Below are 18,666 nucleotides of genomic sequence, written 5' to 3'. Positions count from 1 at the left end.
CTATGTGACTCCTCTCCCTGGGCTTTATGCCCCCAGGGTCCATCCGTGTGGTCACAGTGACAGGACTTCCTTCCTTTTCCTGACTAGTAGTCTCCGGCAAAGGCCTAGCCCGGTCATCTTCATCCGCGCGTTGGGGACGGGCCCTCGGGCGACGCAGCAAGTGCAGGGCTGCTCAGATCCTCGCTTCCACACCCAGCAGCAGACTGGCCTGGCCGGGCCACAGGGTAGCTCCGTTGTTTATTTTCGGAGGAGCGACCGGACCGGACGAGCAGACAACCAAAAGAAATGAAAGGCATCCGAATTGGCAAAGAAGAAGTCAAACTCTCAGTTTTTGCCGAGGACATGGTACTCTAGGTGGAAAACCCAAAAGACTCCACCCCAAAATTGTTAGGACTCATACAGGAATTCAGCAAAGTGGCAGGATATAAAATCAATGCCCAGAAATCAGTTGCGTGTCTATACGCCAATAATGAGCCGGAAGAAAGAGAACATAAGGAGTCGATCGCATTTACAATAGCGCCCAAACCATCAGATACCGAGGAATAAACCCAACCAAAGAGGCCAAGGATCTGTCCTCAGAAAGTTACAGCATGCTCATGACAGAAATGGAGGAAGACACAAAGAAATGGAAATACGTTCTAAGCTCGTGGATTGGAGGAACAAACATTGTCAAAATGCCTATGCTACCTAGAGCAATCCCTATTAAAATACCATCCCTACACAGTCAATGCAATCCCTGTCAAAATACCATCTACTTTTTTCCCAGAGCTGGAACAAACAATCCTAAAATCTGTATGGAACCAGAAAAGACCCTGAATAGCCAAAGGAATGTTGAAGAAGAAAACAGTGATGCTGGTGGCATCACAATTCTGGACTTCAAACTCTGTTACGAAGCTGTAATCACGAAGACAGTATGGTACTGGCACAAAAACAGACACATAGATCACTGGAACAGAATAGAGAGCCCCAAAATGCACCTTCAACTCTATGGTCAACTAATCTTTGACAAAGCAGGAAAGAATGTCCAATGCAAAAAAGATAGTCTCTTCAACAAATGGTGTTGGGAAATTGGACAGCCACATGCAGAAGAATGAAACACGACCATTTTCTTACACCACACACAAAAATAAACCCATAAATGTGAGACAGGAACCCATTAAAATCCTAGAGGAGAACACGGGCAGCAACCTCTTTGACCTCGGCCACAGCAACTTCTTGCTAGACATGTCTCTAAAGACAAGGGAAACAATGCCAAAAACGAACTATTGGGACTTCATCAAGATAAAAAGCTTTTTTGCAGCAAAGGAAACAGTTGACAAAACCAAAAGGTAACCAGCAGAATGGGAGAAGATATTTGCAAATGCCCTATCAGATAATGGGCTATTGTCAAACATCTATAAAGAACTTATCGAACTCTACATGGAAGACCAAATAATCCATTCAACAAATGGGCAGGAGTCAAGAACAGACCTTTCTCCAAGGAAGACACCCAAATGGCCAACAGACCCATGAAAAAAATGCTCACCTTCGCTCAGCATCAGGGAAATACAAACCACAGTGAGATACCGCCTCACACCAGTCAGAACGGCTAAAATTAACAAGTCAGGAAACAACAAATGTTGGTGAGGATGCAAAGAAAGCGGAACTCTCTTATGCAAGCTGGTGCAGCCACTCTGGAAAACATATGGAGGTTCTGCAAAAAGTTAAAAATAAGGCTACCTCAGGACCCAGCAATTGCACGACTGGGTATTTACCCCAAAGATACAAATGGAATGATCTGAAGGGGCCCCGCACCCCAATGTTTATGACAGCAATGTCCACAACAACTGAGCCATGGAAAGAGCCCAGATGTCCATCCACAGATGAATGGATAAAGAAGATACTATATATATATATATATATATATATATATATATATATATAGTATATATACTATATATATATATAGTATATATATGTAATATATATATGTATGTATATACATATATACATATATGTATATATGTATATATAGTGTGTGTATATATATATATATATAGTATATATATGTAATATTCCACCATATATATATGGTGGAATATTACTTACCCATCCAAAAAAAGAAATCTTTCCATTTACAATGACATGGATAGGATTAGAGGGTATTGTGCTAAGCAAAATAAGTCAATCAGAGAAGGCAATTATATGATTTCACAACAGAGGAGCATAGGGGCACCTGGGTGGCTCAGTTGTTAAGCTTCTGCCTTCACTCAGGTCATGATCCCAGGGTCCTGGGATCAAACCCCCCATCAGGCTCCCTGCCCAGTGGGGAGCCTGCTTCTCCCTCTCCCGCTCCCCTCTGCTTGTGTTCCCTCTCTCACTCTCTCTCTGTCAAGAAGGAAAGAAAATCTTTAAAAATAAATAAAACACTATCTTATAAAAGAAAAAACAATAGAGGAGCATAGGGGAAGGGAAGGAAAAATAAAAGAAGATGAAACCAGAGAGGAAGACAAACCATAAGAGATTCTTAATCATAGGAAACAAACTGAGAGAGTTACTGGAGGGCAAAAGGGTGGGGGAACAGGGAAATTGGGGGACGGGCATGAAGGAGGCACGTGACGGAAGGAGCACTGGGTGTTACATGCAACGGATGAATCACTGACCCCTATCTCTGAAACTAATACTACACTATATGGTAATTAATTGGATTTAAATAAAATTAAATTTAATTTTTTTAAAAAGATAAGTTTAATAAAATCTTAAAAAAATAAAAAATAAAAATAAAAAAAAAGATCAGTTGACCATATCAGAGTGCATTTCCTTCTGGACTCTCTCTTCTGCTCCACTGGCTTTTGCCAGAACCACACTGTTGTGGCTTTGTTTGTTCTTTTTTTCTTTTTTCTTTTTTCTTTTTTTTAGGATTTTATTTATTTGACAGAGAGACACAGCGGAAGAGGGAACACAAACAGGGAGGTGGGAGAGGGAGAAGCAGGCTTCCTGCTGAGCAAGGAGTCTAATGGAGGATTCGATACCAGGACTCTGGGTTTATGACCTGAGCCAAAGGCAGACACCAGCCAAGGTGCCCCATGTGTCCCACAACTTTCTGAATTCACTCATTAGTTCTAACAGTTTTTGGTGGAGTCTCTAAGGTTTCCTATTTATAGTACCATGTCTTCAGCAAATAGGAACAGTTGACCCCCCCAGCGATGCAGAGGTCTGTTGTTTTTCTTATCCGATTGCTGCAGCTGGAACTTTCAGTGCTGAGAAGGGACTTCCTTGTCTCGTTCCTGGTCTTAGGGGAAATGGTTTCTTCACCGTCAAGTATGAGGTCAGCTGTGGGTTTCGTACATGGCCTTCACTGTTTTGATATACATTTCATTAAAACCCACTGTGTTTTTATGTTGTATTTTGTCAAACACTTTTTCTGTAAGTACTGAGATGACCTTATGATTTTTGTCCTTTGTTAATGTGACGGATCACATTGGTTGATTTGCCAGAGGGGATGTGGGTGGGCAAAATGATGATGAATATTATAAGCTATAAACTTCCAGTTATAAAATAAACAAGTCACGGAAATTTTAAAAGTACAGCATAGGGAAGAAGTTGTTGTAATAACTTGTATGAAGATAGATGGTGAGGACACTGCTCCTGAGGAGCGCTGTGGAATGTACAGAATTGCTGAATCACTAAGTTGGACTCCTGAAACTAGTGTAACATTGTGTGTTGACTCTACTTCAGTAAATATTCAAGAATAGAGGTTTCGGATAGAAATCACAATGGATCTGTGAAAGGCACTGATAAAGCTGTTCCAGAAATAAAGGCACCTCTGCAAATATGACAGAGATTTCTCAAATGTTCTTCAATGTTAATTTTTTAAAGATTGATTTATTTATGAGAGAGAGATGACACACTCACAGGTGTGAGCAGGGGGGAGAGGCAGCCAGACTCTTCGGGGAGCCCAAGCCCATCACAGGACTTGTTCCCACAACTCCGAGATCATGACCTGAGCCAAAATCAAGAGTCGGAACTTCACCTGACTAAGCACCCCAGGAGCCCCTCAAATGTTCTCGGGTACAAAACACACGCTGGCAACCCTTGGGGTGGTAGGACATTGGTGACCCTGCCATCGAAGCAGGGGGGTGCCCTGAGGGCCCGAGCATGCGAGCTAAGGGTGGTGGGAGGGCGCCAAGCCCCCCTTCCCACCGCGCGTGGTACCAAGACCCTCCCCGGGAGTAAGACCTTCAGGGGGAAGGGCTCACTGCAGACAGAACCCTGCTGGCCCGCATGGATGACACGGGCCCGCTGTCGGCAGAACGGCGGCACCCCAGGGCTCCAGCGCTGCCTGGCGCGCACTCTGCTCTGTAACCGCAGGCAGCTGGAGACGCTCGCGCTCTCTGTTCCCGGCTCTGCCACACGTTCTGACGTGCTCCCCGCATAAACCCTGTGGAGACAGCAGGCGTGGCTCCCACAGCGACAGGTCACAGGTGAGTGTGAGCTGCTCCCTTCGGGCTGCTGTGGGACCTACGGGCTCCAGGGCTGTGGCCAAGAGCCCCCGCCCCGCCCCCCCCAGCACTGACCGTGAGCTGGCACAGGCAGCCTTTCCAGAGCCCCCTGGAGGGCGGGCTGCCCCCGCTGCCACCTGGGTCCCAGCCTTCTGGGCAGGGAGCCCGCACACCCCTCCCCTCCAGGGAGCACAGAGTCCCTCCTGCGCTCCCCTCCGCCCCTCCTCAGGCGATTCCCAAATCCCAGGCTGCTGGCTGGCAAGCCCCTCCAGACTCTGGCTTTTGTGGGGACGTCCCGCTCACGGGCTTTTCCCTGTTGTCGCGTGAGCTTGTCACATCTCAGAGTCACTTTTGATCCCCGCAAGCCCGCAGGGACACTCGCTGGCCGACCGTTCCGTCCAGCCTCTGCCAGCCCTGGGTTCGGGGACACCACCCCAAGCATCAGGTCAGCAATTCCTGGAGAAACCCGGACCCCCGTGTGCTCCTGGGTACGGGGTGAAGGGACCATGCTCTCCGTGTGACCACGTGCTGGGGACGGTGGCTGGGAAGGAGTCTGGAGGCAGGAGTGCCCCGGGGAGGCAGTGCCCGCGTGGGATCCGTCGACCCAGCACGGCCCTTGGAGCCCCAGGGTTCTCTCCACTCAGGGCTCAGACAGACTGGGGATCTGCCCGCTGGGAGCACCCGCCTTGGTTCCCTGGAGGTTCTCATGCAGGGTCCCCTCGGGGTGTTTTTGGTTGGCAGCACCATGAACCAGGACCTGGAGACGCTGATGGCCTTGGAACGAGCCCACATCCTAGCCAGTTACACCCAGATGAGGCCCACAGGGGGACCTCTGCAGGGGTGGGGCCCAGAGCCAAGGATGGGCCCCTTCAGCCCAGACAAGGACTAGAGTCCTCGTGTAAAAGTGCGACGCAGGGGAGGGTCCCTGGCATGGGAAGCAGCTGAGGGTCCATCAGGGATCCTAGGGGTTAATCGTCGATGAGATCCAGGCAGGGATCCCAGACAGCAGGCGCTCGGGGGATCCAGGTGGGGTCCTAGGCGTGTAGGAGCAGGTCTGGCCCCAAGGGAGACTTCAGCAGCGAGAGCACGAATGCCCAGGCAGGGACCAGAGCCACAGTCCTGCAGAAGAGACCAAGGGGCTGTGGCTGGCCCTAGGAGTGGGGGAAGCCAGGCAGGGGACATCTCTGGTGGAGCCAGGGGTGGCAGTCAGCATGCTCCAGAGCCGACAGGGCCTGCCTCCCATGCTGCCCCTCTGCCGAGGGTCCTGGACCCCCTGAGGATGCAGGGGCGAGAGGAGCCAGTCTGCTCCCTCCTATCCCCCTGCCCCTGGCTCGGACGGGACCCCCACCACGGACCCCCTCTGTTTCAGGCACGCCCGGCGGGGTCTCCAGGGGACGCCCGGGAAGGTGCCGACCTCTCGCTGCGCAGGCTCACGGACCATCACGGCTTCCTGCAGTGAGTCCCGGGGCCGCCTCCGGCCAGCCCAGGGGCGGGATGCATTGGCAGGAACTTCTCTCTCTGGAGGCAGGACCCATGTCCCCAGCTCAGGGCCTCGTCCCCTGCAGCCCTCTGAGGGCCCGACTTGAGTTGGGACTTGGGCCAGGGCCCTGGCACCCCAACGAGGGGCCGCCACGCCTGCTTTGGGGAGGCCCGGGGCCTGCCTCCTGCATTCTGTCTGTGCGTCCCGTCAGTCCAGCTGGGACTACAGAGGGGGAGGGCTCTGGGGCGGTGGCGTCCTTTCCGTGGAAGGGCGGTGTGGTCCGGGGGAGGGCCGAGGGGTACCCTCGGGGACACGCCCCGTCAAGCCCACCATAGATTCCGAATGATTTGGGGGTTGGTAGGATGAGGCCAAGAACCAGGCCAGGTCAGGGAGGGGTGATATGCAGCAGAGGGAGGGGCCGACCCACCTGGGCGGGGGGCACGGAGAGGGACAGGAGGCTGTCCTGGAGCGGGGAGCCAGGGAAGGGGACCGCGCAGTGGCCTTGCTACGAGGGAAGGAGGCTGTTAGGCCGAGGGGCCCCGCGAGACCTCACTGTGGCCGGAGACTCCGTGAGCGGTCACAGCGCTGCTCCTGTGTCTCCAGGCACTGCTCGCCGCCCAGTGACCAGTGGCCGTGGAGGTCGGTGGGAGGGTGGGGTCGTGCTCGTGGCTCTGACAAGACGAGGGGCCAGAGCGGCAGAAGTGACCGGCAAGAGGGGTGGAGTCAGGGGACAGCAGGGTGATGGACACAGTGAGGAGAGGCAGGCCGGACACTGGGCACGCAGGCCCCGTGAGCCCGTGGTGTCCTCAGACTCTTGGTCACAGGGGCCACCCAGGCAGCAATGACAGGACTAGGAGTGGCCCATCCCACTTTAAGAGCAGGTCCCTCCTGGGGGACCGCTGAGGGACCCCAGCCCAGCCCACCTGGCAGCAACCGCCTTCTCACGCCCCAGGCGGGATGCTGCTGTCCCCCCCGAGCCACAGGCAGCTGGCAGCCCCGGCCCTCCCCGAGGTCAGGCCTCCCCTCCCCGGTCTTGGGGGCTCCGGGTCCGGGGTCTGGTCCTCAGGGCTCTGCTTCTCTTGCCTTCCAGGGAGAAGGAGCTGCCCGGCCTCAGCCCCCGAGAAGCCAAGGTATGAGCCTGTCCTGAGGCACGGGCAGGACACGGTGGGTGGGCGTGGGGCCGGTGACGACAGACCCTGTCCCCAAAGCTGTCCCCAGGGCTAGGTCACCAAAGCCCCGTCCCAGGAATCCGCACGTGGCCAGGAGCGCGCCTGAGCCCCGGAGACGCTGTCAGCAGGAGCGGCCCTGTGCCTCTCAGGCCCCTCTCAGTCTGTTCCCAGCACAGTCCCGGCCCCCAGGGCTTCTGGACGCTGCCCATGGGCCGGTCTCCCGCTCTGCGTGGCTTATCCGCTGCCCCCTTCTCCTGTTCCAGCAACATTGCCAGGAGACCCGCAGGGCCGATAAGTGGGTGAAAATGCTGAGAAACTGGGACCACTACAGGCCCAGCGAGAAGGTGGGTGCCGGGGGCCCGCAGACGGCATCTGTCCCATGGGGGTGGGGGCAAAGCCTCTGCCTCCCCCGGACCCCAACCCCACGGGAGTGCCCCTGTCTGGGGCGAGTCTGCTGGCAGAGCCCAAGCCTCCCCAGTTCCAAGCCGGCAGCAGAGGAAGCGACGGGTCAGGGCCCAGTGCCCTCCTCCTCGTGGGAGACGGGGCCCAGCTCCGAGGAGACCCAGCCTCTTGGGGACGCCACGGAGCCAAAGCCAAAAGCTTCTGGATGCCTCTTGCTCCTAGGCCTGACGGGGCGGGCCTGGTTCTGGGTCCCGGCACTGCCTTCTCTCCTGCAGATGCGTCGGCGCCTCTATAAAGGGGTCCCTCCCCAGGTGAGGGGTCAGGTGTGGGCCCTCCTGCTCCATATTGAGAAGGTCAAGTCCACCCACCAGGGGCTCTACGAGGTAAGCCCTTCCGCCCACAGCAGAGACGTGGCCCTTGGAGGAGGCCTGGGCAGGAGCCGAGGGCACCCCATGGGGAGAGGCGAGCTCGGGGGCCCAGGAGGACAGGGCTCCGTGCGGGGGAGGGGAAGACCCGCGGGCTGACCCTCGGGAGTGTCCTCGGCGCCCAGGACTGCTGAACCCGATCCCTGTCATCCCAGGCACGGTGGGCTCCTGGGGGGGGGGGGCACCTCAGACCAGGGAAGGAAGGAGGTGTCCACAGGACACGGCCCAGGGGGGCTCGGGACGCTCTCTGCTTCGGGGACAGTTGGTGGCAGTTGGGGTTCCGTGCCCTGATGCTGGCTCCTCCTCCCCGGTTCTGCCCCCAGACAATGAAGGAGCGGGCCCAGCTATCCTGCAAAGACATCAGACAAATCGACCTGGACGTGAACCGGACCTACAGGAACCACATCATGTTCCGGGACCGCTATGGCGTCGGGTGAGGCTGGGGGACAAGCAGGGCTCTGGGGGCACGGGAGCTCCTCGGGGGTCTGGCGCGACCCAGGGGGCTTCTGGGTGGGGCACGCGGGGTCTCTGAGGAGAGGGGGAGGAACGGCAGCAAACGTGGTCTCGGCCGCATGGTGAACAAGGGGGCAGGTCCCAGGGGTCCCTACCCCCCCCCCCCGGGGCTGCTGCGATGGGAGGGCATCGGGCCAGGGCCTGGCGGGGCAGCCATGTGCGCGGAACCCAAAGGTTGGCGGGGGCTGGTAGGAGGGAGCCGAGCCAGAGGGCGGGTGGTGGCAGGGGCCACTACGGGGAGCTGGGGCCGGGCAGCACAGACTCGGCCGGGCGAGGACACACATGGACGGACGAGGGGCACACGGTCAAGGGGACAGCCCGCTGGGTGTGATTCTGCGTGGACTGGCATTGTATTTTCCACAGTGGACACTGTGTAAAGATGGCCAGGACCCCGAACCCCCAAATGCCACCCGGCCCCGCCCCGGGCCCCGTGCTCACCGCCCGCATCCCCCGCCGCACGCGTCCCGCCCCGAGCCTCGCAGAAGACCGCGGGTCCCCTGGGGCTGCACTCTGCTCCTCGGGAGGCTCCCACGCGGCTCGGGCAGACCAGAGCCCCCACCCCGCTCTCCCGTCCCCCGGTAGCGAGGCCTGTTCCCCGTCCTCCTGGCCTATCCGGTCTACAACCCCGTGAGTGTCCCTGCCGCCGGCCCTCCTGTCCCGCGGGGGCCCTTTGTCCCCAGGACGCCTGAGCAGGCGGGACTCCTAGTTGGGACTCCAGTTCCCATGGCCCCAGAGACGCAAGCGAGGGGCCCTGCACCCTAGGCCTGAGGCCGGGCTGGGGTGCAGACCTCAGTGCGGGGAGGGACGGCCCCTGAGTCCCCGAGGGCTGGGTGCGGGGGTCTCTGGCCTGCACCGCTGTGGTGCTGACGCTCGGGGCTGGGTCCTGAGGAGCCCGTGGGAGGATCGATCGGGACTGGGTGTGGAGGGCGGTTCCCATTGCTCTGACCTCCCCCCAGCGCGGTGGCCCCGTCCCATGGGGTCTGGCTCCATCCCATGGGGTCTGGCTCTTGCAGGAGGTGGGCTACTGTCAGGGGATGAGCGACATCGTGGGACTCCTCCTGGTGTTCCTGGGTGAGGAAGACGCCTTCTGGGCCCTGGCCCAGCTGATGAGCTTGGAGACCCACGCCATGCACGGTAGGGGGCCTGCAGGGTGCCTGGGCGGACCTGGAACTCAGGACTCTGTCCCTCCAGGGCGGCCGCAGCGGAGGGGCAGTCCGGGACCCCCAGCCAGCCCACCTCCCCTCCGGCAAAGGGCGCGGCCCCCTCAGGGCGTCTGTAGCCACGGCCACTGGCCCCAGCGTTTGCAGACTGTTCTCGCCTTCCCACGGGGCCTTCTGCCCCCTGTCTGGCAGCCGGCTTGCCCGCCGGGTCCCCCGGCATCCCACGGCCAGATGGAGCCCTGGCGGTGGCATGTCCCGCTCCCTGGACCCTCAGTCCGGCACCCAAGCCCAGGCGTTGGGCCTGCACACCCCATCACCCTCCCCGTGGGAGGCTCGTTCTGCCCCTCAGGGCTGGGGACCCCCTTGCCCCTGCTGCGACCACCGCGGAAGTGTGCTGGGCCCGACGGGCCTGGTGCTCAGCCCGGCCACCCACTCAGCTGGGTCTGTGAGGAGGAGGGACCCCTGGCCCGGCCCCCAGGCCTGGACGGCTCTGCTGCAGTTGTGGACGAGCAGGCGCAGCCAGCGCTGGGCGGGCTGTGGGCACACACTCCGGTCGAGGCATGGGAGCGGAGCCCCCCGGCAGACCCACCGCCCACCTGCTGGGGACAAGGCCCTGATGGTGGGGTGCCTGGGGCCTTCTCAGGGTTCTTCGCTCCGGGATTCCCAAAGCTGGCCCGTTTCCAGCGGCATCATGACAGCATCATGGAGAAGGAGCTCAGAGGCCTGAAGAAACACCTGGCGAGTAGACGCTCCCGGGAGGCTCTGCCCTCACGGCCGGGGGCAGGGGTATGGGACCCGCAGAACCCTGCCCACACTGCCCAGAGCCCGGTGTCCTGCTCTGTCTCCTGCTGGGCCCAGGGCGCCCTCGGGGCTGAGCGTGGCCACGGGGAGTGTGTCCCCCTGGCTGTGCGGGTGGCGTGTGGCCTCCGGCTGGGCCCCGAGCACCTTGTGTCCTTCTGCCAGGATGAGCAAGGGACGTACACCACCAAGTGGTTTCTGCAATGTTTCGTTGGGCGGGTAAGGCCCTCAGGCAAACCTGGTCCCTGACCTGCTCCCGGCCCCAGGCCCAGGGGAAGCCCGAGCTCAGCCTCACGCTCCAGACCAGCCAGGCCCGACCCTGAAGGCCCAGAGCCTGAGGCTCGCCATCCTAATGCGTCCTGGAGCCCCAAAGGGGGCCCCTTGAGGACGTCCCAGGGGACCGGTGCTATCCATCTCCGCCTCCCCAGGGAAGACCTCGTCAGCCTGGGAGCGGACAGGCCCTCGGGCCATTCTGCGGCCAGCCTGCAGTCCTGCCAGAGTGTGTGGGCACCGAGGGTGGGACAGAGTCTGTGGCCCCCCAGGTCTGTGGGTCGTACTGGCCAGTCCCTCCCCGCCCAAGGTCGTCTGGAGCCCATCTTCCCCAGGAGGAGGACACCCACACAACGGGCTCCGGGGCCCTGTCCGATGCAGCCAGGGGTGTGGCAGGGGCTGGGCAGAGGGGAGTTCATCACCCCGTAGAGACCCCCCTGTGCCCCCCACACCCGCTCCCCCGCAGACCCCCTTCGTGCTCACCCTGACGCTATGGGACGCCTACATGCTAGACGGAGCGCGCGTCCTCACAGCTATGGCCTACACCGTCCTCAGGCTGCACCGCAGTACGGGACCCCGCGGGAGCCCAGGGGTGCCCCATGCAGGTGTGGGGGGCCAGGGAGATGGCCCACTGCTCCCGGGGGCGAGGAGCAGGCAGGCCTCGGTGGAGGGACACTGGCTGGCCGGTGGCTTGGGGGCCCCCCTGCAGAGGAGCAGCGGCCATGGGGCCTCTCCTGCCGGCTCTGCCCGCGGTGCTCCTGGGAACAGCGGGACGCCCAACCGCTGTCCCGGGCAGGATCCTGGGACAGTGGGGAGGCGCCCCTCTGCTCTGACTCACACCCATTGCCCAGAACGCCTCCTGAAGCTGCCCCTGGAAGGGCTGCAGGACTTCCTTCAAGACACCCTGGCCCAGCCCTGGGCCCTGGAGGATGAGGCCGTCCTCGGACACCTTCGGGCCTCCATGGCCCATCTCCACCGGAGGAAGTGCGACCTGCCCCCGCCAGGTGGGCTCCGGTCCCCGTTCCCTCACGCCTCGCCCCCCTGGGGCAGCTCACAGTGGACCCAGTCCCCGGGGGCCCTCCTCTGTGTCTCTGACCCTCTGCTCTTCTGCTCCAACCTCAGGGAACCCAGGCCCGGCCCGGGCATCGGGGTGCTCCCCGAGGGGGCGGGGCATGCGCGGCCTGGATGAGCTGTGAGGGGCAGGGTGGGGTGGACACCCAGGGAGCCGGGAGCACAGCCTGGGGGCGCAGCCTGCTGGAGACACTGACCCAGTCTGCCTTTTTGCAGCCAGCCCGAGGAGCTCCCCAAGATGCCCCTGGGCCAGGAGCAGATGTCCCCAGCCCCGACGGCCCTCCTCCCTGCTCCTACCCTGGAGACGCTCTCCGGAGCGGAGGGGCTGGCCTCCCCACGCCCAGCCACACTCGCTGAGCAGCCGGGACCCCTTCCCCACCAGGCTGTGATCAAGGCCGAGCGGCCGCTGCGGGAGGGAAGGTCAACGTAGCCCTTGGCTGCACCCCTGTGGCCTGAAGCCCCTGGGACCCTAGTTCTGGCACAGCTGCCCCCAGCCCAGGACCCCTCGCTGGCCTGGCAGCCCCTGCAGCAACGCAGCTCCCTCCCCAACCTGCCAGGACACCAGGGGTGTGTGTGCAGGGGGGCCTGTGGACATGGCCTTGAGGCCACAACACTGGGTCCCTTTCTCTTTAACCCCTGCTGGGGCCACCCCGGTGGCCACACCCCAGACCAGGCCCCAAAACGTCTCTGGGTCTCGTGGGATGACGTCGCCCGAGCCCAGGAAGGAGGACGCTGTAGGGCCCGGGACACCCTTCCTGCCCTGGGGCCTCTGCAGCTCCTGCCCCTTTGTGGGCTTGGACCGGTCCAGCCAAGACACCTGCCAGCACTGAGCCTGCAGCCCCAGGGCCCTGAGCCTGCCTGGGCCCCTCTGATCGCCTCCTTGATGGGAAAAGTAGATGCCCCTCGGCCTCTGGAGAAGAACTTGGGGGCCGAGAGGCTCTGGGCAGCCAGCACGGTGCCCTGCCTCCTCACTCGGGACTTCTTGGAAGATGGAAGTCCCCACCGCCCCCACCAGGAGGTACGTCACTGACCTAGAGGGACCTCCTCTGGCCTGACCCCAGAGACAACACAAGCTCCCCCGCGACCAGAAGGAAGACTGATGGGTCTCAGGCCCCATGGCCTTGGGCAGTCCTGAGTTCTGACCCAAGGCTGCTCAAGTCTTGAAGGACTCTCTGTGTCCACCTGGGGCTTGGGCATGCCCCACAGGTGCACGACTCCCACCTAGGGCAGCGCTGGGGACCACAGGTTACCCCAGCCTGGCCGCATGGACAGGCAGGTGGGCCCTGCCCTCCCCTCCCCAACAGTAGGAGGCAGGGGCCACCAGAGCGCAGGTGTCCACCAGTCACCTGGCAGCCATTGGGCAGTGGCTGAGGCCAGGCAGATGTGTTGGGATCCTGTCCGGGAACCCGGACGCTGCACACCGGCTTAGATCCACGTCCTCAGCACCTGCCTCTCAAGGAAACTCGGGAAACGTGCCGACACCTGAAGTCAGCACAGACGCCACGTGGGGGACACTAGCGCCCAGGCCTCCGTGGGACTTCCGCCTTCCCCTGAAGGAGCAGGTGTCTGCACCTGCTTGGTTCTGAGGAGAAGGAGAGGTTCGGAGGGGAAGACTCGCACCCTTGGTTCTGAGCCCCTGTTGACTGCTGGAAAGTTCAATAAAGTGTTGTCGAGGTCGAATGCAAAGCTGGCCTGACGCGTGGAGCCCAGACTCTCTGCGAGACGCGCCAGACAGACACCCAGACAGAAGAGGGTGGCTCAGCCCAGGCCGCCTCCGCAGTCCCCGCAGGGCTCCCCGCAGAGGGGCCTCCAGGCAGACAACGCAGAGGGACCCAGGCGCCTTCCCATCTCACCCAGACGCCAGCGTCAAGACCATCCAATAATTTACTGCAACTCAGCCTGTGCCCAAAGGACCAGGACGGGGCTGGGGGACGAGTGACAGCCGGGTGCCGGTGGCCTCAGGTCACCACAGTCTGTGCAAAGCGTCCTGGGAGGTGTGCGGACTCCGTGCAGGGAGCCTGGGCCGGCCCGGGGGCGCTTCCTTCCTTCCCTCCCCTGCCCCTCCCTCCGACGGCAGCACCTCCTCCTGGCATCCGGCACCTGCATGCCTCATGCCCGTGCTCCGTGCCCGTGCTCCGGGGCACAGAGGGCCTGCGAGATGGTGGGGGGAGGGGCAGGGGCCCCAAAGGGACGTCAGGACAGCAGACACTTGCAGCTCATGCAGCCAGGGCCCCCCTCGTCGGGCGGGCTCAGCTTCCGCACCTTGTGCTGCCGAATCTCGCGCACCAACGTGTAGAAGGCATCCTCCACGCCCTGGGAAGAAGGGGCCGGTTCAGAGTGGGACTCAGCCTGGGGGCCTGGCAGGGGAGGGGACCGAGGGACCCCCGGCCTCAAGCTCAGGTAGAACCCCTGCCCTCACCCCCCTTCCCATGCCAACTCCCATGTGGCTGTCAGGCCCCGCTTATCCCGCAGCCCCAGACCTGCCCCCACCAGGCAGCTCGCTCCTCAGGAGCCTCCCCGACAGGACGGGCCCGGGGTCTGGCTCGCAGCTTGAACATCCCCGTGTCCCTCTCCTTTCTGACCTGCCAACCTTGTCCCCACCAGCCCGTGAAGGGGAAGGGCCGACAAGGGCCCACAGGGCACTCTGGGGGCCGAGAAGCCAGGGCCCCAGGGTCGCCGCTCCGGCCTGGCTCAGGGCAGCTCTCTCCAGGGACCTCCGCCTCTCCCTGGAGCTGGGTCAGCGCAGACCCTGGGCCCTGGCCTCCCTCGCTGCCCTGCCGTCCGGGGACACTTACAGCGCTAGGGGCCGCTGGGTCACGGGGGTCCCGGAGGGTCCCAGAGGGTCCCGGAGCTGGAGCCAGAGCCAGAGCGGCTGCCCTGTGTCGGGGGAGAGGGGGCATGAGCACTGCTCCCTGGCAGGGGCGGGGCGGGGCGGGTCCCTGGCTTGCGGTGGGGTGCGGAGCCGGCTCACCTGGCGCGTCTTAGCCGACGTCTCGATGTAGGGGATGCCGTAGCTGCGGGCGAGGTCCTGTGCCTGCCGGGACTCCACGGTGCGGGCAGCCAGGTCACACTTGTTCCCCACCAGCACCATGGGCACGTCATCGGAGTCCTTCACTCGCTTGATCTGCTCCCTACAAGGAAGAAAGTGGGAGCCAGTCGCTCGGCCGCAGGCACAGCTGCATCCAGAACCAGGACAGAGAATGAGGAGATACCAGGACAGGGAAGCCCCGAGGGCCGGCCAGCAGCTCACCTGTACTGGTGGATGTCCTCAAAGGACTTGGTGTTGTTGATGGCAAACACACACAGGAAGCCCTCCCCGGTGCGCATGTACTGATCCCGCATGGCGCTGTACTCCTCCTGGCCTGCCGTGTCCAGGATGTCCAGCAGGCACGTCTCCCCGTCGATAACCACTTGCTTCCGGTAGGAGTCCTGCAAGAGGACAGGGCTTCAGGAACGCCCCCAACCTCTCCTAGGATGGGCCCATACTGGGCACCTCTCCTGCCCCGCCCCCAAGTCCCACAAGCGGGGGACGCCCTCCCGTGGAGCACACGGACGATAAGCCCACCTCAGGAGTGGAGGCTGGGGACAGGAGCGCTGACACTCACCTCGATGGTGGGGTCGTACTCATCCACAAAGTGGTTCTGGATCAGCTGGATGGTCAGGGCACTTTTCCCCACGCCTCCAGCGCCCACCACCACAAGCTTATATTCCGTCATCGCTCCTCAAGGGCTGAAGCACGGGGCACTGCGGTGGTCTCCCGTCCGGCCTGCTGAGGGAGCCGCACTCAGCATAGGCCCAGCCCCACAGAGCAGGCTGTCCCACCCCCTGGCCCCAAACAGCCAGGGAACTGGGCCCAGCCCCCCCCCCACACCTGCAGCCCCTCCAGCCCAGGGGTGGCAGAGGGCCCCCACTCCAGCTGCACTTATGGCTCTGAGAGAGCAGGGAGCTGGCCCCCAAAAGGCAGAGCTGACAGCTGAGAGCATCTCCCAAGCACGCACCCAAATTAGAAGTTGCTGGGTAGGCAGAAAGCCGGAGCTGGAAGCCCTGCAGGCTGAGGTTACCGGTCCCCTCCCTGCAAGAACAGGTCGGGCCACAGCAGCGTGCCCGGGCAGGCCAGCGCCAGCCTTAGACCGGCTGCGGACCCCCCCTCCCCACCCCAGCATGTTGCTGCCTTTGACAAGCATTTACTGAGCGCCTACTGCATGCCAGCCGCTGTTCCAGGGGCAGGGGGACGGGCAGAGAAAGAAGCCCCCGCCCCCTTCTCCAAGGAAAAGGCCGGCACGCGTTAAAATAAGGGGAAACCCACGGTATCCTGCTGCCAATGAGCTGCGGAGAAAGGAAGACCGAGGAGGCGGCCGGGCGCGGGTTGGGGGGGAGGACCGCTCCCGGTAACGGGCCGAGCGAGAGAACAGGCCCAGCGGAGGCGCGGGGCAGGGGTGCAGGTGAGCAAGACTCAAGGCCTCCGGCTGGGGTGTGCCGATTTGTGAGGTTGAACGCGGGGTGCCCTTGCTCCTGTCCCCAGACAGTGGGCAGCGATTTCCTAACCCCTGACTCGCCGGCTGTGTACCGTGATGGCCGCCCAGTGCCCGAGCCCTTGGGAGCGCGCCGTGGACTCGAGGGGGGCCGCGGCGGACCTCGGCTCGGGAGGCCCCCCGCACGCTGCCCGAGAGCACCGCTGGAGCCCCGCGGAGGGCAGGGCCAGGGGCGCGGACGCACCGCGCCCCCGCCGCCGCCCGCAGCCCTCCCGCCCGCTGCTCACCTGCGCCCCCGCGCGCCCCGCCGCCGCCGCCGCGCCTCCAACGCCCCGCGCCGCAGCCCCGGTCCGGGCCGCCGCCCGCCCCCCGCCCGCCCCCCGCCCGCCCCCGCCGCACTCACCGCTCACTGGCGCGACTGCCCTCGGGGCCGGGGCCGGGGCCGGGGCCGGGGCGGGGAAAGGGGCCGCGGCCGGGGCGCGCGGCTCGCCCAGCTCATGGGCTCGGTCCGCGGAGGGTGCGGCTCCGGCTGCGGGCGGCGGGGCGCGGGCGGCGGACACTCGGGGAGGTGGGGGGGGGGCGGCGGCGACCGGCGCAGGCCCCGCCCTGCGCCCGTCCGTCAGCCTGGCGCGGCTTGCCATTGGCCGAGGGCGCCGGGCCCCGCCCTGGAGCCGTCCCGCCCCGTCCCGCCCCGCTCCGGTAGGCCGACCCGCCCGCCCGTCAAGAGCCGTGGCCGGGCGGGGCTTCCGGGAAACGGCCCTGAGGGCGGTGCGGGCCCGCGAGGCCCTCGTGGGCCGCGGCCTAGGGGCGGTGGGCGCTGCCAGGCCGGAGGACTGCGAGGACGCGAGGACAAGGGTCCGGGCGCGACGGCTTCTCCGGAGAGGTTCCGGACTCTCCCAGGGGAACGGAGGCCCCTCAGGAAAGCCGGACCGACGGCGGTTGTAGGTTGGGGCGGGGTCGCTGCGGTCCGGCTCGCGCCCCTGCCCTGCCCGGGAGGGCTTCCTTGCGTCGCGACGCGCGGTCCACCGAGGGGGCCCCGGAGCCGAAGGCCAGCCCGGGGGACGAGCCTCAGGGAGGGTGGAGGGCCAGCGCCGCGGACGCCCCCCGGACTGGGGGACTGAGGGGTGGACGGAAGCCTGGAGCAAAGCAGAGGGGCGGCCGGGGCGAGGGTCAGGCTCCCGGACGGGCCGCGCCGGAAGCCTCTGGGACCCCCAGTGGCCGGAGGCTCGGCTGCCTTGCGCCCCTCTTCCCGTGCGGTGGCTCCCCTGCGCCCCTCCCCGGACATCTGGCACCTCGGTTAGTCCTTGGGCGCGGCACAGCCGGTGAGCCCAGGGCCAGAAGGTGCCGGGGCGTCTCTGCAGGGTGGGCGGGCGGGGGGCCCGTCTGCGCCCACGGAGCAGCGAAACACACATATCCTTTTTATCCCGTATAGGGGGTCTTGCTTCTCTCCAGTGCGCAGCCCCGCCGGGACTCCGAGGACCGGCCTTCTCCCGCACCCCCTCACCACCAGCCTCGCCCAGCTTGAGCAGGCCCTGCAGACCGGCCCCCCCAGCTGCCCACCACCCAGCCCTGCCAACCCTACACAAGCTTACCGTGTGGCCCAATTAACAAATGGTACCCAGCAAGTCGCACCCAAAAGTTGCTCCGAGGGGTGTACTGAAATTTCCCCCATCCCAAGCACAAACGCACATCCCATCTCCTTTCGAGATTTTAAAAAAGACATGGTTTTAACATTTTAAAAATTTTCAAAGTGGTGCAGAAACACACCTTCCTTATTTACAAAGAAGGAATGACGCGTTCCACAGAAGACCCAGCGTTGCTTGGCTTGGACGCCACCCCTCCCCATCCCCTGTGCCCTCCCGAGCCGGCCCGGGGCTGTTCTCCGGGAGCTCAGCCCACTGCAGGCCGTGACCTTGGCGGACCCCTTGGGGGGCCGCCCCCGCCGCACCGCATCACCGACCCCACGTGCCGTGGCAGTCTAGAACAGGGCGGGATTCGCGCCTGGCGCGCATAAACAGGAGCGGGTGGCGGCGTCCCTCGGGAGCATGGACACTCCAAATTCCCCTCCGGGTGTCCAGATCTGCGTTTCCCTCCTCTTCGGGGGATCCTTTCCCATGGCGCTTCCTTTTGTTTTGGCATCGACCACACTGGGAGGCGAGTGTACATCTCTGAAGGCCGGGACCTCAGGGACGACCCTCCCAGCCGGGAAAGGTGGGCGCTGCTCTGCACCAGACACTGCCTTTGCAGGGGCTGACCCCTAGCCTGTCCGCGCCCCAGCCTCCTCGCCGCCCCACCCCTCCACCCCAGCGGCTTGATGGACTTTCACCTCCGCCCCCTGGCTCCCGCCCAGCGCACAGGGCGCCTACCGCGTGGGGCCGAGCCCTCCAGATCCCAACCGGGTAGGCTGCTGCCCCGCCCCGCCGGC

General features: G+C 62.9%; 1 protein-coding gene and 1 long non-coding RNA gene across 5 annotated transcripts; one reads left to right on the top strand and one right to left on the bottom strand.

Moving 5' to 3' along the window:
* The first annotated feature begins 7,812 nt into the window (after positions 1-7,812).
* Positions 7,813-9,598, top strand: LOC131822746 (uncharacterized). Its single transcript, XR_009350304.1, has 3 exons — positions 7,813-7,915; positions 8,281-8,390; positions 9,484-9,598. It is a non-coding gene; the product is annotated as an uncharacterized LOC131822746 (long non-coding RNA).
* A 4,037-nt stretch (positions 9,599-13,635) lies between these two features.
* HRAS (HRas proto-oncogene, GTPase) lies at positions 13,636-16,787 on the bottom strand. 4 transcript variants are annotated; one of them, XM_059152711.1, is made up of 6 exons: positions 16,645-16,784; positions 15,768-15,841; positions 15,375-15,535; positions 15,020-15,198; positions 14,741-14,900; positions 13,636-14,082 (listed from the first exon to the last, which is right to left on the bottom strand). In XM_059152711.1, the coding sequence occupies exons 3-6, from the start codon at positions 15,483-15,485 to the stop codon at positions 13,963-13,965; spliced, it is 570 nt and encodes a 189-aa protein (XP_059008694.1). In that variant the 5' UTR covers positions 15,486-15,535; positions 15,768-15,841; positions 16,645-16,784; the 3' UTR covers positions 13,636-13,962. The 4 variants fall into 4 exon arrangements, with proteins under 4 accessions (XP_059008694.1, XP_059008687.1, XP_059008702.1 ...); XM_059152730.1 differs by lacking the exon at positions 15,768-15,841 and adding an exon at positions 14,565-14,646 and having other exon boundaries at positions 13,947-14,082; positions 16,645-16,787; XM_059152704.1 differs by lacking the exon at positions 15,768-15,841 and having other exon boundaries at positions 16,645-16,787.
* Between the last annotated feature and the right edge of the window lie 1,879 nt (positions 16,788-18,666).

This window comes from Mustela lutreola, chromosome 1 (genome assembly GCF_030435805.1).
Source record: "Mustela lutreola isolate mMusLut2 chromosome 1, mMusLut2.pri, whole genome shotgun sequence".
Taxonomy (NCBI): Eukaryota; Metazoa; Chordata; class Mammalia; order Carnivora; family Mustelidae; genus Mustela; species Mustela lutreola.
Note: the sequence above shows the minus strand (reverse complement) of the source record. Positions and strands in the feature narration are given on the sequence as shown.

Bases quoted from the DNA above. Each gene is read 5' to 3' on its own strand.
- HRAS (XM_059152704.1), bottom strand. From the start codon at position 15,485: ATGACGGAATATAAGCTTGTGGTGGTGGGCGCTGGAGGCGTGGGGAAA. The intron at 15,199-15,374 runs GTGAGTGTCAGC...GTCCTCTTGCAG, and splicing joins AGTACGACCCCACCATCGAG to GACTCCTACCGGAAGCAAGT. The intron at 14,901-15,019 runs GTGAGCTGCTGG...TCTTCCTTGTAG, and splicing joins GAGGACATCCACCAGTACAG to GGAGCAGATCAAGCGAGTGA.